We start from the raw sequence: 27,882 nt of genomic DNA, 5'->3' as shown, positions 1-27,882 counted from the left end.
GCACATATGGGGAACAAAGAAGGGCAACAAAACCATTCTCAATTTAACACCAGATAATCAAGTATAAATGAAGTATGTTTGTGTTGCAAGTATGTACATGCCTAAACCCCGAAGCAATTTATATTTCCTTTAATCACCTGTATGAACCTATAATAATTAACCATATAAACCATAAAAGGGGAAAAAATTAATGTCTCGTTTTGTGTCATCAGCCATGAAGGCATCTTAAACCTTTTTTTGGTCAGTACAAATATAAAAAAAGTCGCCTGTTAAAATCAAACCATTTCTGGAATATTTATACAAAAATATTAATACCCTTCTAAGTCACAACAAAAAGGAGTAAACTGGAATATTAAGTAGATATATGCATCGACCCGAATTTAAATTAAAAAAATAATGTGAGAGATTCCTTCCCGGCACATCGTTTGGAAATGCATATAGCTTTCCTTGTCTGCGAGTTTTTAAAAAACCACTCGAATGATCATTATCCTTTGCACATTTTGGGTTGGAATAGTGCTGATTATCATCGCCTTGCGTAAGGATGTTTGTTTTCTATTAGCAGGTTCGGTTTGTATTCTACTAGCGCCAAAATCCCTGTTAGTAGCGTCAATTTGTATTGGCTTGTTTTTTTTTAAGCAGCGTCAGTTGTAAATCTTGTCATTTTTGTGTTTTTATTGCTTTTTACCCTAAACTTTTTGCGGGAGATGACAAAGTGTTAGCCAGGAGACGTGCGAGACAGTGGGAGACATGAGTGCCATGCACCCAGAGAACCCAAGCAACTCCTAAGACGCCTCCAAGATGGGAGACGTGTCCCAGGGGTCTGAAGACGCATCTCCCGGTAACTATGTCATTAACCATTTGTTGTTGCATTTCATTTTGGCAGTGGACTTTCGTAAAGCTTAGTAATATGATTGTGAAGTTAGAAATGGATAACAATTTCTTTCACTCGTTTTTATAGATTGGCTCTTAGAATAGTGTCAAAAATCTTTTATGAATTCCAAAATCAGATGAGGTCCTCTGTTTTGTCTCCACAATCCTTAGCAATAATTATTAGGGAAAGGCTTTTGTTTTCTAAAGTTGGCTTGCCTCTTTGCCCTTTACATGTTTTCCTCAGCCCAATGGCCAATTTTATGTCCAAGTATCAAACCATACAATTTTGCCTGAGGAAAGCTAATCATAGTGGCTCAATAATTGACCAGGTCATTTTAGTTTTTCGACATGAAAATGGGAACAATTAACTTTCAGTTCATTTTGTGGGAAGTCCTGCGTGAGAACATGATTTAAAAAATGTTTGATGTTAGGCACAAGGAATGGACTTGTGAGCTTTTAGATCTCAGCTCAGTACCCTTCAATCTCCTTGGCTTTACCTTTTTTCAAGTTAATGGCAAATCTATTTCTTTGTCCCATAAAAACCACTGTACAAAGCTAAGTGATTTGGATGTTTTAGGATGATCAAAAGGTTGTATTGGTTATTGTGTTAGGAAACACAAAAATTCAGCCATGTTTGCAAAAAGGTGAACCTTGCAAAAGCTCATCATTGTTGGTGACATTAGCTGTTCAATCTCCTTGGCTTTACCTTTTTCCAATGCATATAATGGCAAACTTTATTTCTTTGTCCCATAGAAACCCCACAAAGCTAAGTGATTTGGATTTTTTAGGACAATCAAAAGGTTGTATCAGTTTTTGAGGTAGGAAATTCAAATTTAGCCATGTTCGCAGAAAGATAAGCCTTGCTAAAGCTCATCATTGTTGTCGACATTGGTTTTTATTTTGGCTGTGGCATCCCTGAGGATGCCCCAATGTCTCCTTGATGTTTCAGAATGGAGGATGTCCCTCAAATTGAGGTGACATTCTTGTTTTTATACCCTGAGCTCCCAAATGGTTTATTTCTGGGAAGGGGTAAAAATTAAATGGGGTTTTACATTTTAAATATTATCAAAGGGTTTGATAGAGTATGAGTTCCTCTAATTTATAATTTTTGGGAATATGTCTAAGTTTGTAAACAAATTGTAAGTGGGAAAAAGTTTGTAAACAAATTGTAAGTGAATTTCCCACATAGTATCATCTATTGAGTCATTCTCCAAATTGTAGTTGAACATCTTGTAAATATCACTGAAAAATTGGGAAGAATTTCTGTTATCAATGAAAATTTGCTTATCAATGGCATTTATGATTGTTTCATCAGGTGTCATATCCATGCTTAAAGTTACCGTGGTAGGGTAGTTACTAGAGTTGGGCATGTTCTACTCAGTTACTTCATTCTTGTCAATTTTATTCAAAAACTGGATAGAGGGGTATGATATAATTAATACTTTTTTACTTATCTGGTGTATAAATGTCATAGGTGTGCATTGGGCCAGGGGTTTGGCCCATTACAAATAATGAAATCATGGAAAGACACCAATCTAAGAAGCTTGTCCTGTGTATTGTTTTTCATTTTCTTCTATTGTAGAGTCAAATTAGAATCTTATGCCACCAATAAAGGGTTGAGAATTACTTTTCTTTTGAAACCAAAAGAACTGCAAAATATTATCTGATAGCACAAGATTGGATTAGCCATGGTGATGTTATTTCTGAATGTTATTTCTGAATGTGGTAGCAAAGCTGCAAGGTTCCACAAAGCAGCAGTGTAAGCGCTGGAGTCTCTGGTGGAAAGCTACTTAACATTAAACTTAGTAAAGTTTTGGATCAGAGGCTCTTCAGCAATCAGACTCAGAAGGCACATGAACAACAGAATCCTCAACTTTATCCTCACACCATCAATTGAATCCTTGCATATTGATCAGACCATAACACAATGGTATATTCTGGCATAGCTGGTTTAGCAAGCAGCAATGTAAGAATTCGTTTGCAATCATGAAAATTTAAAATCCACCATGAAAGTTTCATGAAACAACCAATTATGTTATTTGCTTAACAATCAGAATTCAGACCATGAAATCCAGAGTAGCCACGGTGGAAATGAGACTGTATGAATCAAATTTCAGGTTTTTAGAAATCAGACTGAATATCAAAATTCTGATCATTGAAATTGGCTGCAAAAATACAATTTCAGATCACAGAAATCAGACAATAATGCAATTTAGAGATATCAACAATAATTTAGCTGTTCAATATCATCAAGACAATATTTAAAATAAAGAAACTTATATTTAATGCCATTGAATTGAATGGGCCATACGCAAAACATTAAATATTGGCACAATCCCATCGAGACCAATTCTACTGTTTATGCTATTTTGTTATGAGAATTCTTTGTGTGTATGAGTGCACTTTGGTTGTCAAAATTGGTTGAATTATTCTGGTAGTTGTTAGACAAAAAAAAATGTCCAATGCCCCAGTTCACTGTTTTGGCTAGATATTCCAAATTACTCGTTCCTTTTTGCCTTTTTGCTGCATATTATTGAAGGGATTCAATGGAATATCTAACCTTTTTGAAGAAGAAGCCACTCAGATATACGATATAAGTATGGCAGATCTGCCAGTCAACTGGTGAACTAATTGAAATGAGTTATAATTCCAAACAAAATTACAAAGGCAGTTTGCCAAGCAAGATTTTGTTCCTTAAGAGTCCTAATATAATGGCTTCTTTTAGGGGTAAATATTAAGTTCAAAAAGTTTGTGACTCTCTCTCTCTATATATACACACACTCACATGTTCATATGTGTATATGTATGTATATGTCTATATATATGTGGGTTGTTTGCCCTCTCAGGTGAATAACTTAAAGCACACAGATAAAACACGTAATGCAGAATAATAATGCCATAGATATCAGATGCAATATAAGAGATGTTATTCCATTCATAATCGTTGTTCTCTCACAAGTTACATTCGGAAGTATATAAAGATACCGAGGGGGTGCGAGCGCCAACCGTCGCACTGCAACTGCCACCCCTCGGTGGCCAACTAACCAACACAATTACAACTTAATTAACTAGTTTTATTTCTGTGTACAATATTGCCGCCAACATTATCCCCCCCAAAAGAAAAGAAGTCGTCTCTGGACGATTTAATACAAAATAGAGATGACATTAAACAAAACTGTTGACGCCAGTCAAGCTCGGAACTTATACACCTGCTGCGTCCTCGCTTGAAAACCCTTGGCTGCTACCATCCGATGCTCAAGTGCCTCTTTGACATCACAGTTCTCCTATGCCTAAACCAAACTTGTCTGCAAAACATGCTTTTCAGTCTCAGCATCCACCAACTGCTACTCAAATGATACTGTCTCCCTAGCCAATTTGTCCTCGATAGCCACTGGTGTTGCCCTCTCGGCATCCAACTCCTGGGTACGCTAAGCTAAGTCTCACGCTAGTACTGCCTCCAACCTGGTGGTCAACTCCTCCTGAGCCCTCTCTGCATCCACCAAGGCAACCTCACGTCCAGCCGAGACCTACTCCAAGTTCCTCAAAGCGTACCATTCCTGCTTGGAGGTGGCCACAACCCGCTGGCACAAAGGCTAGGAGACACCTCAAATCCTCCATCACACTCCCCAAAGGCTAATAACTGAACTGAATAACTCCCTGGTGTCATACAACTGCGCGGACCTGCAATGCCTTCCCTCAAACTCTGTTTGTTCCCAACCTCCAAATCCGTCTCCCTCTATGGCTTATGGCTTCCCTGCCAATGCTTAGCTGCAGGCTTCTTTATCAGAGTACGGACAACCACAACACTTACCGTGACATCTCTAATGCCCTTCGCCCAACTCCAACAAGTGTACTGTAGCTCAAAAATAAACTGGGGTCTGGGGGCAGTGCCCCCAGCGGGGTCGAGGGGCAGCGCCCCTCGCGGGGTCCGGGGGCAGCGCCCCAGGTGCGCTCCCTCCGCCGCCAACACCAATTTACAACCCTTAGAACCACACGAAAGTCCATGGCGCGCATCATTTCTGTGATATTTTAAGATGTCAAAACCCTTCTTCTCCACTCTAATATTTTCAGCGTCCTGGATGTCATTGAATGATTTTTCAATCTGGTCGTTGTCGTTTTTTTTTCCCCCCACTGTAATGTCCCCGATGGCACCCCGGCCATACAACCTCCCCATACGGTCAACAACATCACTGGCACCTCCAATCGTACGGCCACCTTCCCGTGCGGTCAACACCCCTCCACTGTATGGCTATGTTTGTTTGTGTGGGGGCTGCATTTATGTCTCCGCGCTCTGCGCCTTTATTCCTTGCGGCAGCGGTGGTTTCCACCAAACCACCGCACGGTGGTCCCACTGTTGGTGTTGCCACCGCACGATGGTGCTACCGTACGATGGTCCCACCGCCGGTGTTGCCACCGCACGGTGGTGCTACCGTACGGTGGTTCCATCGTGGCTTTCTTCTCTTGTTTGTGGACATCCATACAGTTTTTAATTTTTATATTTGATTGTCCAAACTTATCTCATGTTTAGACATAATGCTTTCAAGATTGTTATTCCATGGGTCTACTGGGCAATGGCCTAGTGATAGGTAGTGGGAACCTTCATGTTACCTGGGTTCAAATCTGGTGGGTTCTCACCTGCCCTTGAGCCTCACCTCACTTAATCATGTGGACCCTTAAAATTGACTTGCTAAGTGGAATTTACTTACCCTTCCTAGACAAAAGGGGTTGAATTAACAGAGAGTAAAAAAGATTTTGATTCTATATTCTCGTTTTTATCCATCTTTGTGTCTTCTAAGGAATTTAGGAATTTGCATGGTGTTGTCAGATATTTTTTGGGTGCACTAAATAGTGATCTGTGCTTGATAGGAAGCTTTTTAATATTATGTAAACATGCTTGGCATGGTATTGTCTTTAGTGGAAGCACACAACTTTTGTTATTTTTAGATCAGACTGATAGCAATTAACAAAATTAACACATTGAACACAGAGAACACAAGAATACCCGGGGAAAACCTTCCTCTTGAAGGTGAAAAACCCAGCAGCTAATCTCAGATGATATTAGATAATAATCAGTGTATATGTTTACAGATTTGCTTCAACACTTGAAGCAGTATGAACAGCAGTTCATGAATCCAAACTAGGGCATCAAACTGATGTACACAGCAGTGTAACCAACTTATTTGAAATATGCTTGAATGGAGATGATTTGCTAATCAGGGAAGACAATTTGCTGAACATGAAGACCATTCGCTGATCATGGAGACAAGTCGCTGATCATGAAAGTGATTCGCTGTCTTAGAGATGGTGCACTGCCCTTGGAAATGGATTCGCTAATCAGATAATAGGTTTGCTGCCTTAGGAGTGTATTCGCTGATCAGGAGAAGGAATTCGCTGCTCTGCTGAAGGTGATTGAATGTTGGATGCTTGAGTGAATGAATATGTAATGAATCCCAACTACATCTCCTTTATATATGTGAGAGGCACCCATTCAAGTTGGGTCGGCTTCTTAGAATAAAAACAATAATTTACAATAATATAATCCTATATAGGGTCGGCCCTATAAGGCAATTACAATTAACATTTTAATTTGCACATTAATGTGACTAAGGCCGATAGGCCAATTAGTCACCCATAGGTTAGGTTGGCCCTAGAAGGAATCCGACCTAGCTACAAACATCAACACTCCCTCTTGTTGATTGTAATTAGGTACGAGGGGCGGATTCCAGTTGCCTTAGGCAACATTGGAATCCGTCCAAAGGGCTGGCCCCTTTCTTTCATAAGGTAACGTGTAGGGCTGGGCCCTCTCTCACACGCCACTCCCTAATAAAGCCGACCCTATACCTCACGCCACCCTAAGGGAAACGTGTTCCCTCTAATAGGGCCGACCCTATATTACAAAAGACAATTCTCACAAAAGGAAAATAAATAAAAGAATTAATGTCAAGCCGACCTAAATAGGTCCCTCGCCTCATATAAATAAAGGACAACTTGATCTCATTTACAACACAAGATATCTACTCTCTCATATGTGAATCTGATCCGAAGGACAGCGAACTTAGTCATTCATTTGCTGTGCATAAAGTGATTCATCTCTGCTGTTAAGGGAGTGCTCTTCATCATGCGATCTGACAATTGAAGGATCTGCTGTTCTGAAGTTGGTTACAGTCATCAGCTGGAGACATACATTTCATTTCAAGGTCAAATCTTTGGTTGCTGGTTGGTGTAATAAAAGGCAGATCCGAAACTGGTTAAGAGGTAGATCTGAGACCACTGTAAATTGAAGATGCCATTAGCCCTAAGGGTGAACTGAGATAAGTATTGTAATCAGATTGTTATTCATAATCCATAATCAGATCTGAGGATCTTTTCTGGCTGGGTTTTTCCTCCTAGGAGGTTTTCCCAGGGTAATAAGTGTCTTATTTAACTTTGGTTATGTTTTTGTTTGTTTCTAAATCTGAAACTAACTAAAATCTAACAGCAAACTATCTGAGTTTAAAGGTTAATTGTGTTTTTTGAGTTTTCTTATTAATCTGAAAGTGTAAATTTAACACCTCTTAGCTAGGGAGGAGTCCTTCTCAATATCTGAGTCACATAGTGACATCCACCATGGCTACTCCCAGAGGGTGGGTCCATCATGGCTACTCCCATGGATGAAAACAAATAAACACAAGTGCCCATCACGAAATCGTGATGTCGTCATCTCATCATGACATTCACTGTGGCTACTCCCAGAGGGTGAATAAACACAAGTGCTAAGTCATGGAGTCTCTCACATGACATCCACCATAGCTACTCCCAGAGGGTGGATCCACCATGGCAACTCCTAGAGGGTGGAAACAAGGGCTTTCACCTCAGATTTCTCTCGTAGAGAAGAATGCATTATTAACAAGGGCTTGCAAAACTTCTCTCACAGAGAAGAATGCATTAACAAGGGTTTGCACCTCAAACTTCTCTCACAGAGAAAAATGCATTATAGCACATCTCAAGAAATCACAAATGCTAAGACTCCCTCTCAGCTAGGGCTTCATTCTCCACAACTCCAAGCTTGTCTTGAAAGTACACGAACTTCAGTTTGGCAAGAGGCTTGGTGAGAATGTTGGCCGTCTGATCATCAGTGCTAATGTACCTTAATTGAATAGAATTCCTTTGCACCATATCTCTAATATAGTGATATTGGATCTCTACATGCTTTGTTCTGTAATGAAACACAGGATTGACAGAAAGTTTCACACGGCTTTGGTTATCACAATGAATAACTGTAGGCTCTGATGATTGTCCAAACAATCCTGAAAGGAGCTTTCGAAGCCACATTGCTTCGCGAGCTGCCACACATGCTGCAATGTATTCCGCCTCTGCGGTGCTCAGTGCCATTGAAGATTGCTTTCTGCTACACCAAGAAATCATAGCAGATCCCAAACTTAAGCAACAACTAGAGGTGCTCTTTCGATCAGTAACACTCCCTGCCCAATCATAATCAGAATAGCCTTGCAGATTCAGGTCCACACTGGAAGAATATTTCAAGCTATGTCCAACTGTGCCACGCAAGTATCTCAAGATATGCTTGACTGCAACTAGACGTATCTGCCTTGGGTCACACATAAATTGACTTAGTGCACTCACTGCATAGCAAATATCCGGTCTAGTGTTAACTAAATACATCAAGGATCCAATCAACTGTCTGTACATAGTAAGATCCTCAAGGTTTGAACTAGCTACAGATTCACTTAACTTCTTCAAGTTAGTTTCCATCGGTGTAGACATAGACTTGCAATCTAACATCCCAAACCTCTTCAAGATATCAATGGTGTATTTCCCTCGACTCAGAATGATCTCATTAGGCCTCTGCCATACTTCCAAACCTAGAAAGAAATGCATGAGACCTAGGTCCTTCATCTCAAATTCTGAAATCAACTGCTTGCATCTAAGGATGAGATGATCTTCTCTGGTAAGAAATAAGTCGCCAACATATAGAACCAAGATCAAAACTTCACCATTGAATACCTTGAAGTAAAGATTTGGATCAACATCGTTCTTGCAAAAACCCTAACTTAACAAGTATTTGTCAATTCTTTCATACCATGCACGAGGAGCCTGCTTAAGGCCATATAATGCCTTCTTCAATCTGCATACATGAGACTCTTTCCCATGAATCACGAAACCTTCAGGTTGCTCAATGTAGACCTCTTCTTCAATTACACCATTGAGAAAAGCTGTCTTTACATCTATCTGATGTAGCTTCTATCCCTTAGCTGCTGGAATGACAATGATCGTCCTGATGGAAGTATATGGAGCAATAGGAGCAAAAGTTTCCTCATAGTCTATTCCTTTTTTGAGAGAAGCCACGAGCCACAAATCTAGCCTTGTATTTCTCAATACTTCTATGAGCTGCATGCTTAATCTTGAATAGCCACTTAGAAGATACAAATGACTTTCCCTTAGATCTAGGCACAATGTCCCAAACATCATTCTTAATAATGGACTGATATTCTTCATCCATAGCATCTTTCCATACTTGCTGATTTGTGGCTTCCTCAACACTGGAAGGTTCAGTCTCAATAATATTGCACATCAATGCAACATAGCTAGAGAACTTTTGAGGTCTTCTACTTTCTTTGAATGTGCCTCTAGGTGCTGCGAACTTCTTTGCCTCCTGCACAGTGGTCCTTGCCCAAAGAGGTCTCTTTCGGCTCACAATAATATCTCTTGGCCCATCAGTAGGATCCAAAGGCTCAACTGGATCATCATTCTCTTCAGGTTCTGTAGACTCCCTCTGAATCTCAGGAGTATGATCAGTGTCCATGTCTTGAGGAGTCTCATGTACTTCATCATCTATCTCCATGCATGAACCTTTAGATTTTCTGAATGCAACATCTTCCTCAAATTTAACATCTCTGCTAACCTCTATATACCTTTGACCTGGAATGTAGATTCTGTAGGCTTTAGAAATTTCATTGTAGCCCACAAATATTCCTCTCTTGCCAAAAGGTTCCAACTTGGTTCTTTTATCTTTAGGCACATGGACATACACTGGACAACCAAAGATCCTCAAGTGACTGACATCGGGCTTAACCTTTGAAAAGGCTTCTTTTGGAGTCATATTCTGCAATATCCGATGAGGGCATTTATTCTAGACATACACAGTTGTTCTAGAGGCTTCTGCCCATAGAAAAGTCTGAAGGTCTTGATCATGGATCATGGCTTTTGCAGCTTCAACAATAGATTTGTTCTTTCTTTCTGCAACCCCATTTTGCTATGGGTTGTAAGGGACACAAAACTCCCTCTTGATCCCTGTCTCAACACAAAAATCATGAAAGCTACCTGAGGTGTATTCACCTCCATTATCAGACCTTAACACTATAATTCTTTTCCCAGATAATTTTTCTACTAAGGCCTTAAAACTCTTTGAATCTGTCATAACCCCTCTTTGGACATGGGATTAAATAAAGACGATAATTAAAACATTTATTAATTAACATTTAATAATATTGGAAAATCGTCTCATTTATGAGACTTCACGATTTTCCTTTAATATATGATTATTAATATTTATTATTTGTTATGATTATTATTTATTATTATTGTTTTATTTTAATGTAACGTTCATATTTCAATTATTAATATTATATTAACTATTAAAGAAGTTTTACCATTAAAACATAAAATAGATATATTACACTGACCGAGTCAACTTAGTTCACTAATTAATATACATTGTATTATGTATATGAATAAACTATTATTCGATTCTATGAGATAATTAATATGAATCGATTAATATATGAATCAATTCTATGTAATGCTTAATATATATGACTTGGTTAATATATAAATCAGTTCTATGTTATGATTAGTAAGTCAACAATGGTTACCATAACTATTAATTTAATACATAATTGTTACCATTACAAGTCTTAACGATGTCCCAAGGGATGCGACTAATTGTTGTATAAAGAAAAGTATTAACGGACATGGGACATGTCTCTTACCAACGGGTTCAGCATTACTAATTGTTGTATATTCGATTCTATGAGATAATTAATATGAATCGATTAATATATGAATCAATTCTATGTAATGCTTAATATATATGACTTGGTTAATATATAAATCAGTTCTATGTTATGATTAGTAAGTCAACAATGGTTACCATAACTATTAATTTAATACATAATTGTTACCATTACAAGTCTTAACGATGTCCCAAGGGATGCGACTAATTGTTGTATAAAGAAAAGTATTAACGGACATGGGACATGTCTCTTACCAACGGGTTCATCATTCCAAACACATTATAGAAGAAGGCGGACCCCTTCACTCATTCAGAAGAAAAAAATAAAAATAAAATATTACCTCTTCTCTTCCCATCCTTTGGATACGCTCTGTTTCGAGTCAATAGCCTATCAGCTTTATTGGTGCAAGTAGTATATATTAGAGACGGCATCTAAGGGATCATACACTCTAGATTGTGCATCAGATAGAGCATCCATTGAAGTGCAAGTATTTACTGACAACCAGACACTGCGCCAATCGCGTCAAGCAAGGTCGTTCCATTGCTTAATTTCATTGATATACTAGATACCGTAGCATTGCTATAAGCAAAGGACATTGATTACATGTTTCCATTATAAATCGGAGATATAAATGAGGGAATAAGAAAAATAAGACAATCTTTTTCCCAACAAGCGAAGCATATACGAATCAGAATACACCCATGAGAATTATTGGCTTACTTATTCACTCTTATTAAGCAACCAGCCCTTGGCTTTGGACATATATTTTCCAGCGATACATATTAGAAATAGCACCTTTGGAATTACTATAATTCACAAGTTAAATATGGCAAGCATCCGTTTCTGAAGTTCATATGTAATCGCTACTGCTATATAATCATACATATCAGACAAGCATTCATATATAGACTGAGGGTCTGAATTGACCAATACAAAGTATATTACATATTGATATAGCCAAATCAGTCATAGCAATCACAGTATTGGTATAAGCGATATTAATGAGATCATTGCATACTTCAAGACTCTAATCAGAACAGCAAACCTGCATCATTTCTATAAGCGATTGAGGAAAGAACACAGCACATTGACATCAATATATCAGGAAAGGCTACAAGGAGTTGAGAGGTTACTTGCGGCATAATATGCACTGTCATATCAGAGATAGCGGAGTAAACTCCACCCTTTACAGATCAGAGATCACCCTTGCACAATTATTATAGGTTTTATCAGAGACAGCAGAGATACTCTAGACCATCCTTGACATTGATTGCATTACACTAAGTACAGATATTTAGATCAAGATCATTTGGCATACATTAAAGTGTTAAATCAGAGATAATAGTGACAGTGATTGTAATATCGTTCTATTATGAGTGATATCAATCATTTATCACAATCTATCATTCTTAAAGAGCATCAATTTTTATTATTCTAAGTGTTAGTGGAGTCTATCTTCAAAGGAAGTCTCTTGCAATTGAGCTTGAATAGAAAGAAGTCTTTTGCAAGCGATTTACGAGTCAATTGTTTGCTTATTTCCCGAGTATTACCATAAGGGGACATTACAGAATCTACCTAGGACTTCATCAGATTCTTTAGACCTTAAGAAATAAATCCAAGTCTTCCTAGAGTAGTCATCTATGAAGGTTACATAATACATAAATCCACTTGGGGATGCCATAGACATAGGCCCACATAAATCAGAATGAACAAGAGCTAATGTTTCTTTTGACCTCCTTTCACTACCATGGAATGGACTCTTAGTGTTTTTACCCATAGCACAACCCTTACATGTATCATCATGAACATGACTAAGTTTAGGCATACCTTTAACCATCTTCTTCAATGTTGGAAGAGCCCGAAAGTGTAGATGTCCAAGTCTTCTATGCCATAGCTCGCTTGAACTGGAAGAGTCATGTAGAAGAGCTTGAACCGGATAAATGGAAAGCTTGTACAAACTCTCATGCCGATTCCCAATCACACGAGCTGACTTGATGCTGGAGTTCTTCGGCCATGCAAGAACTTTCCCTTCTGAGAATGCTACTTGATAAATTTTATCGTCCAAGGCTGAAATGGAGCTAAGGTTGCTCCTGATTCTCGATACGAACAAGACATCACTGAGATGAAGTGAGATTCTAGAATCTAAGTTGAGTGAAGTAGCACCAAAACCTCTCACTGAATATCGTGCATCATCTCCAATGATCACTTGAAGATTAGACTCCCTCTCCACCAAATTTGAAAGATGTTCCCGATAGCCGGTGATGCGTCTAGAAGCTCCACTATCAATCAACCAAGTATCACTATTTGTGGGGACATTGCTTGATAAAGTTGATATGAAGAGGAATACGTTGGAGTTATCTTTTGCTTCCTTCCGAGTTGAGACTTAATTAATGTTCGCCCCTGGCCTTGACAAACAATCTCTTGCGAAGTGACCAAACTTGTCACATCTAAAGCATTGAATGCGGGAGAGATCTTTCTTCTTCTTCTTTGAATTAGGTGCAAAGTCTGACCTTTGATCTCTATTCCTCTTGAAATTGCCCTTCTTCCAATTTCCTCCTTTCTTCTTAGTCGACTGGGTGGCAAGAACATGAGTGTCTTCACTATGAGAGTTTTTGACGATTCCTCTTGCAGCCAACCTTGATTCCTCTTGGATGCAATCAACATGAAGACGATCAAACTTAGGGAATTTGGATCTCCCACTAATGCTTGGATAAATGGCTCCCAAGAATGAGGAAGGCCATTCAATGCTAACATGACAAGATCCTTGTCCACAACTTCATCTCCAATGGCGCTTAGCTGATCTTTCAATTCTGAAATCTTCATGAAGAAGGATATGACAGATTCTTCCTTCGCCATCTTGACATGATGAAGTTGCTGCCTCAATGCAAGTGCTCTACTTGTGTTGTTGATCTCATACATCCCTTCCAATGTCTTGAACATGTCTCTGGCTGAAGACATCTTGGAAATGTTAGGCACTAGGTGATCCTTCACAGAGTTAATCAGGATCTTCTTTGCTTTGACATCATTCTTCTTGAATTGGAGTTTCTCTTCTTGATCTTCAGGCTCAGGGTGATCTTTTCCTTCGACAAACTGAAGAAGATCATTTTCCTCGAGTAACAAGGATTCTGAACTTCCATGAAGTGAAATTTGAAGCTCCATCAAGTCTATCCTCAACCTTCGAACCGTACACCATCTTCGATGCTAGAAATTGCTTGATGAAGGTGAAGTAGGAGGGAGAGATTCGCTGCTATCAGACAATCTGATCACGATCGATTCAAACCCGCTCTGATACCATGTTATTTTTAGATCAGACTGATAGCAATTAACAAAATGAACACAGAGAACACAAGAATACCCTGGGAAACCTTCCTCTGGAAGGTGAAAAACCCAGCAACTAATCTCAAATGATATTAGATAATAATCAGTGCATATCTTTACAGATTTTCTTTAACACTTGAAGCAGTATGAACAGCAGTTCATTAATCCAAACTAGGGCATCAAATTGATGTACACAATAGTGTAACCAACTTATCTGAAATATGCTTGAATGGAGATGATTCGCTAATCAGCGAAGACAATTTGCTGAAATGAAGACTATTTGCTGATCATGGAGACAAGTTGCTGATCGTGAAAGTGATTCACTGTCTTAGAGATGGTGCACTGCCCTTGGAAATGGATTCGCTGATCAGATAATAGGTTCGCTGCCTTAGGAATGTATTCGCTGATCAGGAGAAGGAATTCGCTGCTTTGCTGAAGGTGATTGAATGCTGGATGCTTGAGTGAATAAATGTGTAATGAATCCCAATTACATCTCCTTTATATATGTGAGAGGCACCCATTCAAGTTGGGTCGGCTTCTTAGAATAAAAACAATAATTTACAATAATATAATCCTATATAGGGCCGGCCCTATAAGGCAATTACAATTAACATTTTAATTTGCACATTAATGTGACTAAGGCCAATAGGCCAATTAGTCACCCATAGGCTAGGTCGGCCCTAGAAGGAATCCGAACTAGCTACAAACATCAACAGCTTTGCCTGCTGTCTTATTTTCAAACAGAATTCAGTTTACTATGACATAAGCATAGCAGTTTTCTTGTAGTTATTTCTGAAATAGAGGCTATATAAAGCTTAAGAGACAATACCTCACGAAATTGACATGGCAATGAAATCGTGACGGCAAAGGAAGATCGACAAGACAATCATATTAGAATATTTAATTATATTTTAGTCACCTATATTTAGTTCTTTGTTTAATGGTCATTTAGCTTTTAAGCTTTATTTAGCATTTAGCTTTTTCTTTTTAATTAATTAGCTTTTAGCTCTTTACTCTTTTACTTCTACATTATGTTCTAATTATAAAACATCGTCTTGTAACCTCTATATATACGTGTGTATATCGTTCAATGTAATCATCTGATTATTGAATCATTCATTCAATTTATTTTTCATGGTATCAGAGCGGGTCGATGGGATTCTTTAAAGTTTGGTGAATTTTTTAATAAAAATTCATGGCCTTCTTTCTGGAATATTTTCCAGATTTTTTTTAGTTGTTCTTTTATAAAAAAAATGATTTTGCTTTCTTGAAGGCTTTTTGTGGGTTTCGAGGGTTTCTTGTTCGTGGGCGAATTTCTTTGTGTTGGACAGCAGTTCATGTTTTTTTAGGGTACTAGAGATTTTCGGACCTGCAACCTGGAGATTTTTTTTTTTGCAGACTGAAAATTTTCCTAGGGTTTCTGCAATTTTCTACTAGGGTTTTGACCCTTCAGTTCAAGTCGAAATTTTATTTTGCTTGTAGATTCTTGGTGGGTTTTTTGAGACCTCAACTGGGTCGTCGTCAGATTTTTCTGGGTGCATCGTTTTCTGTGCCTCAATTTTTGAGCCATCGGATTTGTATTTTGATTTTAGATTCTGGGTGGGTTTTTCGAGAGCTTTTCTGGGTTGATCTCAGATTTTTCTGGTTGCCTCGTTTTCTGTGCCTCAAATTTTGTGCCAGCGAATTTGCCTTGGAATTTAAAAACAGTCAGCGATTTCTGCTAATTTTGTGGGCGTTGTTTATGCTGTACATCCGACCTAGGGTTTCTGCCCTATTTTTTTTTGCGTTTTTGTGCAACCGCTTCTCCTCCAGGGTTTTAGATTTTTTGTGCAACTGCTTCTATTGTGATTTTTAATCAGAATCTTCCGTCTCATTCTTTGTGCCTTCACTAGGTTGACCACGTTCAACCTCAGTTTCTATGATGGCATCTTTGACCAAATCATGTTGGAACACAGACAGAAGTTCAACAGCTGCCACAACACTTGGAAACAATGCATGTTCACGATATCTGAATATCGTTGCCTTGATCAGATTGATTTAGGCCAGACCTCATCTTACAGGTCCTAGGGTTTTCACGATTTTTTCCTGAAAAATTGTCTGTCGGTTTTCTGATTTTTTCCACAAAAAATCATGGGAGGGTTTTCACGATTTTTTCTCAAAAATTGTTCGCAGGGTTTATAATTTTCCCTTAAAAATTATCTCATCTGTAATCCGCGATATTCGTGTAAGATTTTAGTTATCTGGGTTTTACCCTTTTTTTCCACAAAAACGATGATTTGTAACCTCAGATTTCTTGGTTTTTCAATTTTCTCCTCAAAATCGTAAATTCTCTATTCAAGGGTTCCCATTTTAGGGTTTGACGGTTTTTTCCTCAAAAATCGTGCTTTGTTGCAGTTAGTTTGGGTCGCACCTGCCAAGGCGAACATCTGCAACCGTGGTATCTTTCAATCAGTTTTGGAGTTGGTACTCTTCTGCAAAAGGGTTTGCTGATTTTTTCCTCAAAATCATTGTTTCAGGCTTCAGTAATTCATGTGGGGCAGATCTCTAATTCGTGTGTGAAGGCTACATTAGCTTGGATGGCTTTTGGTATTCTTGGTCATTAACACTTTTCAGATCCAGGGAGGGTCTCCACCACAACAGAGTGTTCTTTTCATTTGTGACCAAAAGACCTGTAGTGTCTGCTGTAGGCTAGTTAGTATAGATAGAATGACCATTAAGGGAGGGTATTAGAATATTTAATTATATTTTAGTCACCTATATTTAGTTCCTTGTTTAATGGTCATTTAGCTTTTTAGTTAATTAGCTTTTAAGCTTTATTTAGCATTTAGCTTTTTCTTTTTAATTAATTAGCTTTTAAGCTTAATTTAACTTTTAGCTCTTTAATCGTTTACTTTAACGTTATGTTCTAATTATAGAACATCGTCTTGTAACCTCTATATATACGTGTGTATATCGTTCAATGTAATCATCCGATTATTGAATCATTCATTCAATTTATTTTTCAAATCATTACTTGCCGATTTGACATTTGACGCCAGACTCAATTCACAGCAACTCCTCTCACGGCTCACTCACCATTTTTTTGCAATTGCAAGTTTGAGAAATTCCGTTTTCAAAAACCTTAATAAAAACTTCTATTCTTTTCCATACGAATTTATTGCGAATTTTAACAAATTTTCTTTAGTTTTAATGAGCTTTATTGTCAATTTTAATGTACTCTCTTCGATCTCGACTTCTTTCTCTTTTGCAAAAAGCTGAATGAATAACCTGCTGCCGTGCGCTGCCATAAATAGCAAATTTCGTAGATTTTTTAGGGTTTTCGTGGTAGTTTTCTCTTTCGTAGGTTTTGTGCAATTTTTATCTGACTAAATGTGTGTTCTTTTGCCGATTAAAATGCAAAATAATCGTGTTGACCATCGGTAAAACTCATTGACTGATTAATTCCGATTTTTTGGGGGAAAAAATCGGCTCCAATGCCATTTCCCGATTAATTGGGTATAATCGCGTTTTTTTCCAGATTGTTGCTTCTTTGACTTTAACTTACTGATAATAAGGAAAAAAATTTCTTGTTGGCAAGGGCAGAGACTCCTGACATGATCATTTTAAAATTTTGATATTTTTAAGTGTCTTCTGTAGTTATATAGAGGAAAGATGCATATACTATATTGTCTATTATAAATCAGATGGACTATTATTTTTTCAATTGGATGTACTAAATGTATCTAGGTCAAACATTCCCTCATATAAATGTTCTCTTCCTGTATCCTGTTTGTGGGTTAGCAGGATATCATCGAGGAAAGAGAATTTTATGTGTTCTAAAATTGTATCTTGCTTGTTTGTTAGCAGGATGTCAAGAAGGAAGAAAAAGAGGATTTGTTTACTATAACATTCTCAACTTTACTGGAAGCTGTATCAGCCAAGCGCCTTTTACACAGGTTTGCTTTCAAAGTTGTCTTATTGCCTTTGCTTTATTTTCTCTTTCGGACTTTAATTTGGTTCGTATTTTAGTTTATTATTATGCAAGTACCATATGGTCATCTCAGAGACAAGCAGTCTAATATATTAAACAGAACATTTTATCAGAAGGAAAATAAATAAAGAGAAATGCCAGGCTCCCTTTAAAACTGATTCTGATGTATAAATAATAAATATAAACAAGAGAGGAGACGTGAGTTTGAAAATAAACAATTTGACAATTCAGGTAGAATAAACTAATAATGAGAAGATATGCCCCACTATATGAATAGCCTGTTTCAGAGAATTTGCAATTTCTTAACTATATTTGATTTTTCCCACTATATGTCCCACTATATTTGATTTGTTTTCCTTTTATCATTTTCTGAAAGCATTTAGTCCCTGGGAAAAGCGTGGTGGAGAATTTTTTTTTTGATTTCTTTTTTTCAACAAATAAATTCCCTAATATACTTCAACCTTCACATTATTTCGGAAATATATATATAAGAGATGGACTCAACAACTTAAGTTTTAGTTCATAATGTCAAACAACACATTTGTCTCATTGAGTGTTGCAAAGTTGATGTTTGTATTTAATGCCTTCATGGAGTGCTTACTGGTACCCAGCTGATGATAGAATTCTTCCATGTTTGCTAGATTCACCAGATTTGCTAAATATATACGTTTAATTTCTGATGATTTCTAGTATTTTTCTTCCTGGGCCTTTTCTCTATTGAACAAAATTTGATACATGTTCCTGTAACCTAAACTCAAAGAGAAATAAACCTGGGCATTCCAGTGGCTTGTAATCTATTTGAAAGGAGTCAGGACTCTCGACATCAATTCATGATGCAGGAGCAAGTTACTCAAAATATCATGGAACCTCTATTGCAGCAAGAGATTATTCTGCTTTGACAAGAAGGAAACCTTTGGATTATATAATCTGCTGATGTGGGGAATCTTTCTTGCATTATGTTTGCAGCTCCATCTTCTATTGGTCTGGGGGTATTTATGTGGTACAGTTCATGGTTTTGTTTTAGTTTTATTTTATCACTTCTCATCTATTAATTTGTCTTCCTTAGTTACTGTTTAAGATGAGCGAAAAATATCTAATCTTTGACATTATGAGAAAAAATAGTGGTTTAAATGGATCATGCAGACAATCTGTAAATAGACGGGCAATAAAGGCCAACCTTAAGCATTTATAAGTCTCGGAATTTTCATGGATCATGCAAAAAAGGAAAAAAGAAGACAAAAAGGGATCTAATGCATTGATGCATGCCGTAACACTGTTTTTGATGAACATTTTGAGATTTGATTTCCCTGATTGTGGATTCTTGCTTTTTGTAATTTTAGTGTATAACTGTATGATTTATCTCTGGTGATTATCGATAATGTTTGGAAATTATTATGCTGGCCTAAGATTATAACTTGCAGTCCAAAAACGCTCTAAGTCAGAGTTGTTAAAGCTTCATGATGGATTTGAATGGTACATTATATTGCCACAATGATCTCATTGCAAAATCCTTTATGGTGCAGATCAGTTGTTGGGGGTAAGCAAATTACAGTAGATTATTCTGTATGAGAGGGACCTTCTTAATTCCTCAATGGTGTGGAATCAGCCTTGGTGCTTAGCAGGTTATAGTTGATTATTTCTGAAGTTCTTCGTGGAATGGTTCTATGATGTCATTTGTATGTATTAATTCATAATGAAGGGTTTCTGTGATTCTTGCCTCTTTATACTAACAAAACAAATTCATGTTCTTGAGTGTAGGCTACATGGGACCAGCCTTGTTGAGCAGATTGTACGTGACTATTCCCTGAGTGGGTTTTTCCTGGGATAGTTTTGTGAAGTTGTTTGTATATATTTATTCAATTGAAGGGCTTCCTCGAATTTCCTATCTATCGGTGCAATCTAAACAAACACATTTCCTCTGGAGTATAGGCTAATGATGCGTGAATGTGTTGTGAAATCTTCAGATGTTATCCTTGGGGATGTTTAGATTTTTTTGTCACCTTGTTTGTATTTTACGAGCTTAACAGTCTCATTTTCTTCCTCAATTGGAGGCTAATGAGTATTGAATGTATTTTCTAGTTCTCAGAAGAATAGGAGGGTTTAATTGTGTTTTATTCCCAGAGCTGTTTGGAGTTAACTTTTTCCAACCTAAATGTCTCTTCTCAAAGATACAAGTCAATATGAGCATTTAGCTTTTGTCACCAATTTTAGATTTTTTTGCTCTAATGTAGAAGTTGCCTTGTCTGTATTTTACTAGCATACTGGTTTTCTTCCTCAATGGGAGGCTAATGAGGGTTGCAGCTGTTTTCTTGTTCCCGTTGAAGAATTAAGTATCTTATTGTGTTTTATTCCTTTGAAGCTGTTTTCTTGTTCCTGTTGAAGAATTAAGGATCTTATTGTGTTTTATTCCTTGAGTTGCTTGTAGTTATTTTCAAAGAAACACTTTTTCAAAGCAACATTTAAGTCAATTTGAGTATTTAGCTGTTTTCTGTAAGTAAATTTGAGTATCCATATGTCTCAATGGATTGTATGTCATTGCAGTATTTTAGTTTGAACTAATTCTTTTATGCTAGTTTTCATCTGGTAATCTAATGACATTTTTCTTTTTACTTCATGCTGCATTTGCTTCTTATAGATTTTGTAGGAAATGAATTTGGGTTCACTTATTCCCTTTCAATGAGTTGGTTGCATTACATAAACAGTACAAATTAAAAAAATTATTTCTAGTGAAACTAAAGTTTAGAACATCATAATTAATGTAAAAGGTGACTCATAACTAAATTAAAAATTGTCCTCACAGCAGGGAAGCTGTTAGGTCCGTATTTTCAAAAAAATAGTGCAAGTAATAGGATGTTAGGAAGCAAAGGGGCTTGTTTAGAGGTTGGTTCATACGAGGTAGAAGCTGAAGCTGAGGAAGGAGCAGATTTAAACTATTCTCTGGGGGCAGAATCCCTAATGCAACCCTCTATAGGGAGGTGGTTTTCTTCAGAGCATAATAAGTGTTTTTTGATTAAGTTGTAGGGTTTGGGGGTCTTGGGGTTTGGTACCAGTTTGGTTTGGTCCAGTTTCATATCTTGGTCTTTTATGCGTGCGGGTTCGGCCAAGGTTTGTGCTCGGGTGAGTCGGTTTGGCCTGGGCAAACCCACGACGAACTCAAATGCCGGAAATGATTTCTTTTTTCTCGCAAAAATTAATAAAATTTGACGGGCATAAGTGGTAAAAAAAGAGTTAAAACCTTGAAAGTCACTTTTAAAACATAAACTCACTTCATTTTTGCTCATTTGTTTTGCAAAGAGCTGTTTTTCCTTGCAGGTTGAGCAATGGTTGGCTTCTAAGATCGAATAGGAGCTGAAGATCAATTTTTGAAGCTTGATCGAGTGTTGCAGCTTCATTCCTAGTAATTTGCAAGCTTCCATTGGTTGGAAGAGGTAAGTTTTTGTAAATTTTTTTGAACCAATTTTGTTTCACAAACATAAGACATTTGTTTAGTTTACCTTTTTTTTTTTCATTATTTTGTTTTTGTTTTTGAATTTGTTCATAAAATTTCTTGCCATAGGAACTAGAATGACATCTATCTCTTCCTCCATAGGCACAAATGAACAACAAAAACAAAAAATAGATCCAAATTCTTCTCTTTGTAAGTATGTTGATATTATACAATCACTTCCAGAAGGTGGGAGATTTTGTTGGAAATGCCAATGATTTGATAAAGAATGTAATAGATCATATTTTTGGGTGGTAGGCCATTTGCGTGGAATACTAAGAAGCATAAAAAAATGTCCTGGAAAAAATGGTGTCTATACCATAAGAGACAACGTTAAAATGTATATGGGAGTATGAAGAAGCAAAACAGGGAGAAACCCACAGATTAAATCAAGCCATCTCAAAAAAATCAAAGGGAATGCAACCCTCATCTAATCCCAATATTATAGTAGAAAACCACCCATTTGTTTCCACAACTGAGCCTGAAAGTGAAGCACCCATTGCATGCAAAAAATCAAAGGGGCCTCTAGAAATTGCATTTCAAGAGTTGAGACATTGCTGACCAAGATGTAGCAAGATTCATATATGAAAATGGCTTGGCGTTCAATGCCGCTTGCTCCCCATATTGGAAAAAAATGTTGAAAATTGTTAATGAAGCTCCAAGAGGGTGTAAGGGCTCAAGTTATGAGAAGGTATGTGGAACCTTGTTGGAAAGAGAGGTGAAAGGGGTTGAAGATGCATTGAAACCCATAAGAGATTCGTGGACGGAGACAAGTATATCCATTGTTTCAGATGGGTGGAAAGATTCCAAAAATCACCCCTTGATCAATGTGATCGTTGTGTCCTCTAAAGGGGCAATGTTTTTGAAAGCTGTGGATTGTGAGGGCCATGTAAAAGATGGACAATTTATTGTAGACATTTTCATCTTTGCCATTGAGATAGTGGGACTTCGTAATGTTGTTCAAGTCATAACAGAGAATGTAAAGAATTGTAGAGTTGTTGGTTTGTTGGTTGAGGAATGCTATCACCATATCTTTTGGACACCTTGTGTGGTCCACTCACTCAATCTTATGCCACAAAAGATTGAGAATAAAATTGATTGGATCAAATAGGTGTATGCAAAGGCTGAAGACATCCAAATGTTCATCACAAACCACGTCTCAAGGGATTTTTAGATCTTTTTAAAGTTTGGAGTTATTGAAGGTAATTGAAATAGTAACTTAATTTTACATTTTTTGATCTTCAATGTTCATGATTTGATTGTGTAATATGTATTCTTCTTTTAAAGTTTGTCATTATTTTTTAATTATTTTGGCTTTAATTTTTGTTATAGGTTACTAAGACCTGTTTTGCATCTAACACAATTTTCTTGAGATGACTTTTGAAAGTTATAGTGACACTTTGTAATATGGTGATCTGCCAAAATCGGGCTATATGGAAACAAAGCAACACTGAGAGGTTAACAAGAATTAGGCAAAGGATATTGGATGACTCATGGTGGGATCTTGTGAAATATCTCTTTAGTTTTAATTGAGCCCATTATGAGCATGATTCGCTTCACTGACATGGATAGGCCTTGTATTGGAGAGGTTTATGATGGCATTGACTCAATACTTGAGTAGATACAATGCATCATAAATATAAAAGAGCAAGATCTCGATGAAACTTTTTCAAACAATTGCAAGCAATTGTTGTAGAAAGGTGGAATAAGATGACTACTCTTTTACATCTTCTTGCCTATGCCTTGACACCAAAGTACTATAGCAATCGATTTCTTGATCAACCAGAAAGTCTTGCACCATAGAGAGATTTTGAATTATTTGAAGGGTAGAAGGCAACATTCCTTAGACTCTTCTTTGAAGATGATGTGTAAGATGTGATAACAAATGAGTTCACAGATTTTGTGAACACAAATGGTCTTAAATTTTGATGCTCTTCATCATAGATTTAAGAAGGATGCTTATAGTTGGCGATACTTCCATGGCATGCTTCCAAAACCTACAACCCCTCGCAGTCAAAATTTTATCACAAGTAAGTTTAATTAATTTTATTTATCACAAGTTTTGTTTATAGTTTACTTTGTCTTCTAGTAATTTAATAGCTTTAATTTTTTACTTTTTCTTCATAGATTGCTAGTTTATTTGCATTAGAAAGAAATTGGAGCACATATTCTTTTATTTACTCAGTAAATCACAATAGATTGCAATAAAAAAGGGTGTAAGTCTTACTGCATGTGCATTCCAACTTGCGTTTCCTTTCACACAAGCAACATGACTACAAGCAAGGCGAGTCAAAGATGTGGGATATAAAGTCAGAGCATATTGACTTGGATACTTCCACTTCTCAAATTGTTGCATTTGACAAGCATTTGCATTGGTTCATCTAATGTCAATCAATGTTGAGGACGATGAGAATGATGTTGATGATTTAGATAATCCATTTGATTATTAAATTTTAAAACTGTAGTCCCAATTGTTGAAACAATGATACTTGAACTCAATATTATTATTTTGATATTGAACTTGATGTATATGATTCTATGGTGGTATGATCATGATGCTATGATTACAAGTTTATGTTGGTTTTGTTGTTTATATGATGCTATATGATAATTTTACCAAACCTGTGTATTGGGTTCTCGAACCCAAACTAGTGCTCGAACATGAACCAACAACTTAGTTTTTTGAAGAATGTGGTGAGGCATGGTTTGGTCTCTCTCCACAAGCATCAAGAGGGATTGCACCAAACCCTTGGACAATTTCCTCGCTGTAAGAGTGCTTCAAATCCCTTTATTTACACACACACACACACACACACAATTTTTACATTTTTTTGTACTAACGAACCCAAACCTCTTTTCAAAATTTTACCAAACCTGTGTATTGGGTTCTCGAACCCAAACTAGTGCTCGAACATGAACCAACAACTTAGTTTTTTGAAGAATGTGGTGAGGCATGGTTTGGTCTCTCTCCACAAGCATCAAGAGGGATTGCACCAAACCCTTGGACAATTTCCTGGCTGTAAGAGTGCTTCAAATCCCTTTATTTCTTGCTTAGATTATTCCAATTGGTGCTATGTATCAGTTTTGGAGCAGCTTTTGCTGTTACCATAGGCTTTGAAGTCTCATTTGGTGGCTGAAATTTCATTGAGGGAGGCCTTTGAATATAATCCCCTCATTTTTGTTGGAGACATCTCTTTGAGATTTGCATAGCTCCAACTGGCCTTGTTAGATGTGGATGCTTTTGTATGCCCAACAAATAGTTGTCTTTAGTGGGCAAATTTGTTGGTAAGGTTTTGAGGGTTTTAGATTTGGCTTGTTCGATGAAGTCAATGTGGTCCAATATCTACCCCTTATCTCTGTGCTGCCTAAATGTGTCTTTTTATTGTAGTTTGAATCTTTGGAGGATATGGAGTGGTTCAAAGTTCGTGGGTGTTGGTTTCATGGTTTGTCAAGTTTTTTTTAAAGCCCATGGCACTCCTCCTTCAAACCTTATAAGGTAATTTTCTCTATGGTGCCTTTTTGGGTTAGATTTTACAATCTCATGTTGGTTTATTGATTTGAATAGATGCTGAAATTCTTAGCAACTAATATATGTTCATTTCTCACGGTAGACATTAAAGCAATGGCTATTTAGGGATGCCTAAGCTCGTTGTGTGTTATCTTTTGATTATGTCCGTAGTTGGTTTTTGGCAACAATTTGTTGACATTGAAGGGCTTTCCATAAGGTATCCAATGGGAGATGGAGAAACTAGAACTAACCATATTGGTTTTTTGGCTATGCCCAAGACAACTAGATGAGAATTTTTTTATGGCATATTCATGGGCATTTTTATGTAAATGCTAATCCTTCTAAAAGGTTATGGAGATCCAAGGTGAAGAGAAAGTTCAACTAGATCTTGTTAATCCTTCAAAAGTTACTGAGTCCCAAGACGTAAAGTTGGCTTCTTACTATGTTATGCATTTGTCTTCAATGGTTGTTGAAGGTTGAGGATGAATGAATAGGTTCTTTGGAGAAGATGATTGGAACAATTCTTTGGTTTAGGAGGAAGAAAGATTAACGAACCTTTGGTTTGAGACTTGGCTACATGCCCATGGCATGAGTTGTAACAAGTGTGTTTCTTCTTTGGAGATCATTTTTGAAGGAGAGGGTATCTCAATGGGCATTGCTTTGAAGTACTCCTTCACTCCTTTGTGGCTATGTTGGTCGATAGCTTAAAAAAAGGTGAATTCATTCCTCGTCCGCTGTACCTTTCGATGGACTCTCTTGCGTCCTTTCTCTCTTGTTATTTCAAAGCCATATATGTGCACAATTGGGAGATCAAATAAAAAGGAAACGTTCTTTAGAGAGAGAGGAAGATGTGGGTAATGGAAGTTAGAGCACTCTAGATCCTAGTGGCTCCAAGGTAACTGGTAAGATGTGGAAATGAAGGCCCTATTTTTGAGGTTGCGTCTCTTTGAGTGTTTTGTTTTTTGTTCAAGCATCTAGTATTTTTGTTTTCCTCTTACTATCCTTTTGTTGTTGGCTTTCAACTTTTGTGTAGTAGAGCTCTTTGGCTAGTGCTTGTTTGATGTATCTTTGTAGTTTGTCTTTGTAAAACAATATGGGCCTTTTCAAAAGTACCCCTTGCCCTCTATGTGAAAGTAAAAAAAAATGTTTAGAGCCATTTTAAATAATTAGCCCAATATAAATTATTGTAAGGCCTTAATGCACCAATTGTTTTTTGTTAGTAATAATTTATTTTGAGCCTCTTGTAACAAATAAAATGTATAAAGTGTAGTAAATATTTGACAATTGGGGTGATACATGACTCTTTGTTAGTTCTAGTTTGGGAAATAATTGAAATGATGTAGAAAGTATTAGCAATACCTTTTTTTGGGTCCAACAAAGGCTATTGGAATTCCTTCATATTATTAAAAATCATTACCACTTAATTTTGACTCTTCAAGTTGACAACAATAGGTTGATTGAATGCATGGATGATGGAACTTAACAGTTAAATAACAAATTGTGAGTTTGCTTCATATACATGAGGTAAATCAAATACCACTTAATTATCACCACACTCCTATCTCATCAATCTCTACTCTAGTAACCTAAAGTTGACATTAACATTCCTAATATGTTTGGATGTCATTGACGACTAGTCTTTTTAAGCGATAAATTCAATGAAACATGATAATTATATTTTAGGTTAGTATCTAAGTGAGCTATCTATTCTTACATATAGTTTTTCTTCGATATAGTTGGTATGTGGCGACTAATTATGTTGTTGGACTTAAAATTTTGGTGACATTGACAATTGTGTTTCCCTTCCAAATCAATTAATGGAGGAGTCGATTGTTTTTTATTAAGATAGTAACAAAACAAGGGTGTTGGCCCTTTATACAACAACCCTTAGGCAGCAAAAGAGAGACAACAAAACAAGGGTGTAAACCTTGAACAAAACAAGGTCAGACATGCCAATAGTAAAAACCTGTCAAACTTGCAACAACCCAAAACCCAACTCGAATGGGGAGAAACACCCAAGCCTTGACAATGAGGCATTTGGGGGAGGGGGGAAGACTTCCCCTTCTGCCTATGACAAACCACAATCCAGGCAATACTGTCATTAGGACCATAAAAAGAAGGATCAAGCAAGGGCCCTACAGAGTTTCTGTCAACAATAGCGTTAGGCTGTTGCTACAGAACAACAACAGGTTGCTGCAATAGAACGACGTAGGAGAAGATTCGACAGGAGTAGATCGAAGCTACATAATAAGAGCAAGAGGTGTGGGAGCCTCAGGGATGGAGGCCACAATAGTAGTAGCGAGAGGGCAAACAGAGGCTTTAGCAACAGTAAGAGGCACAACATCATCTTGAGAGGAGACATCCTCCTCCTGAGAGGAGCCAACAAAATCAGAATCGGAAGCATTGACAGTCAAGTGATTAGCAACAACATCCTTCCACCAAGTAGCAACACCTTTGTGACGTGGAAGAGAACAATCCAAAGCTAAATGACCTTGAGAAGCATTTTCGGTAGTGGAAGGGGAGGCCCTCATCATCCAATGGTTCAATCCATGGCCTATCCCCAACCATAAGAACCACATCCTCATAGAGAGGTGAAGAGATGTGAATATTGATTAAAATGCACGCAAAGGTAGAGTGACCCATGAAAGACGTGACATCAACTAGCTTCAAGAAACGACCTATAGAGTTACCAATGGCCTTGTAACAAGAATGCTCCCATAAA

General features: G+C 37.2%; 1 protein-coding gene across 9 annotated transcripts in view; it reads left to right on the top strand.

Moving 5' to 3' along the window:
• The window catches only part of LOC131060522 (uncharacterized), a 90,697-nt gene extending 70,324 nt beyond the window's left edge, over window positions 1–20,373 (top strand). For 8 of the 9 annotated variants that reach the window (XM_057993763.2, XM_057993762.2, XM_057993761.2 and 5 more), the window contains 3 exons: window positions 18,042–18,133; window positions 19,692–19,790; window positions 19,927–20,373. In XM_057993763.2, coding sequence (XP_057849746.1) covers window positions 18,042–18,133; window positions 19,692–19,737 — 138 coding nt within the window. In that variant the 3' untranslated portion in view covers window positions 19,738–19,790; window positions 19,927–20,373. The remainder of the gene's footprint in view (window positions 1–18,041; window positions 18,134–19,691; window positions 19,791–19,926) is intronic. The other variant, XM_057993769.2, reaches the window with a different exon arrangement.
• The last annotated feature ends 7,509 nt before the right edge of the window (window positions 20,374–27,882 follow it).

The sequence above is a fragment of the Cryptomeria japonica genome, chromosome 2, assembly GCF_030272615.1.
Source record: "Cryptomeria japonica chromosome 2, Sugi_1.0, whole genome shotgun sequence".
Taxonomy (NCBI): Eukaryota; Viridiplantae; Streptophyta; class Pinopsida; order Cupressales; family Cupressaceae; genus Cryptomeria; species Cryptomeria japonica.
Note: the sequence above shows the minus strand (reverse complement) of the source record. Positions and strands in the feature narration are given on the sequence as shown.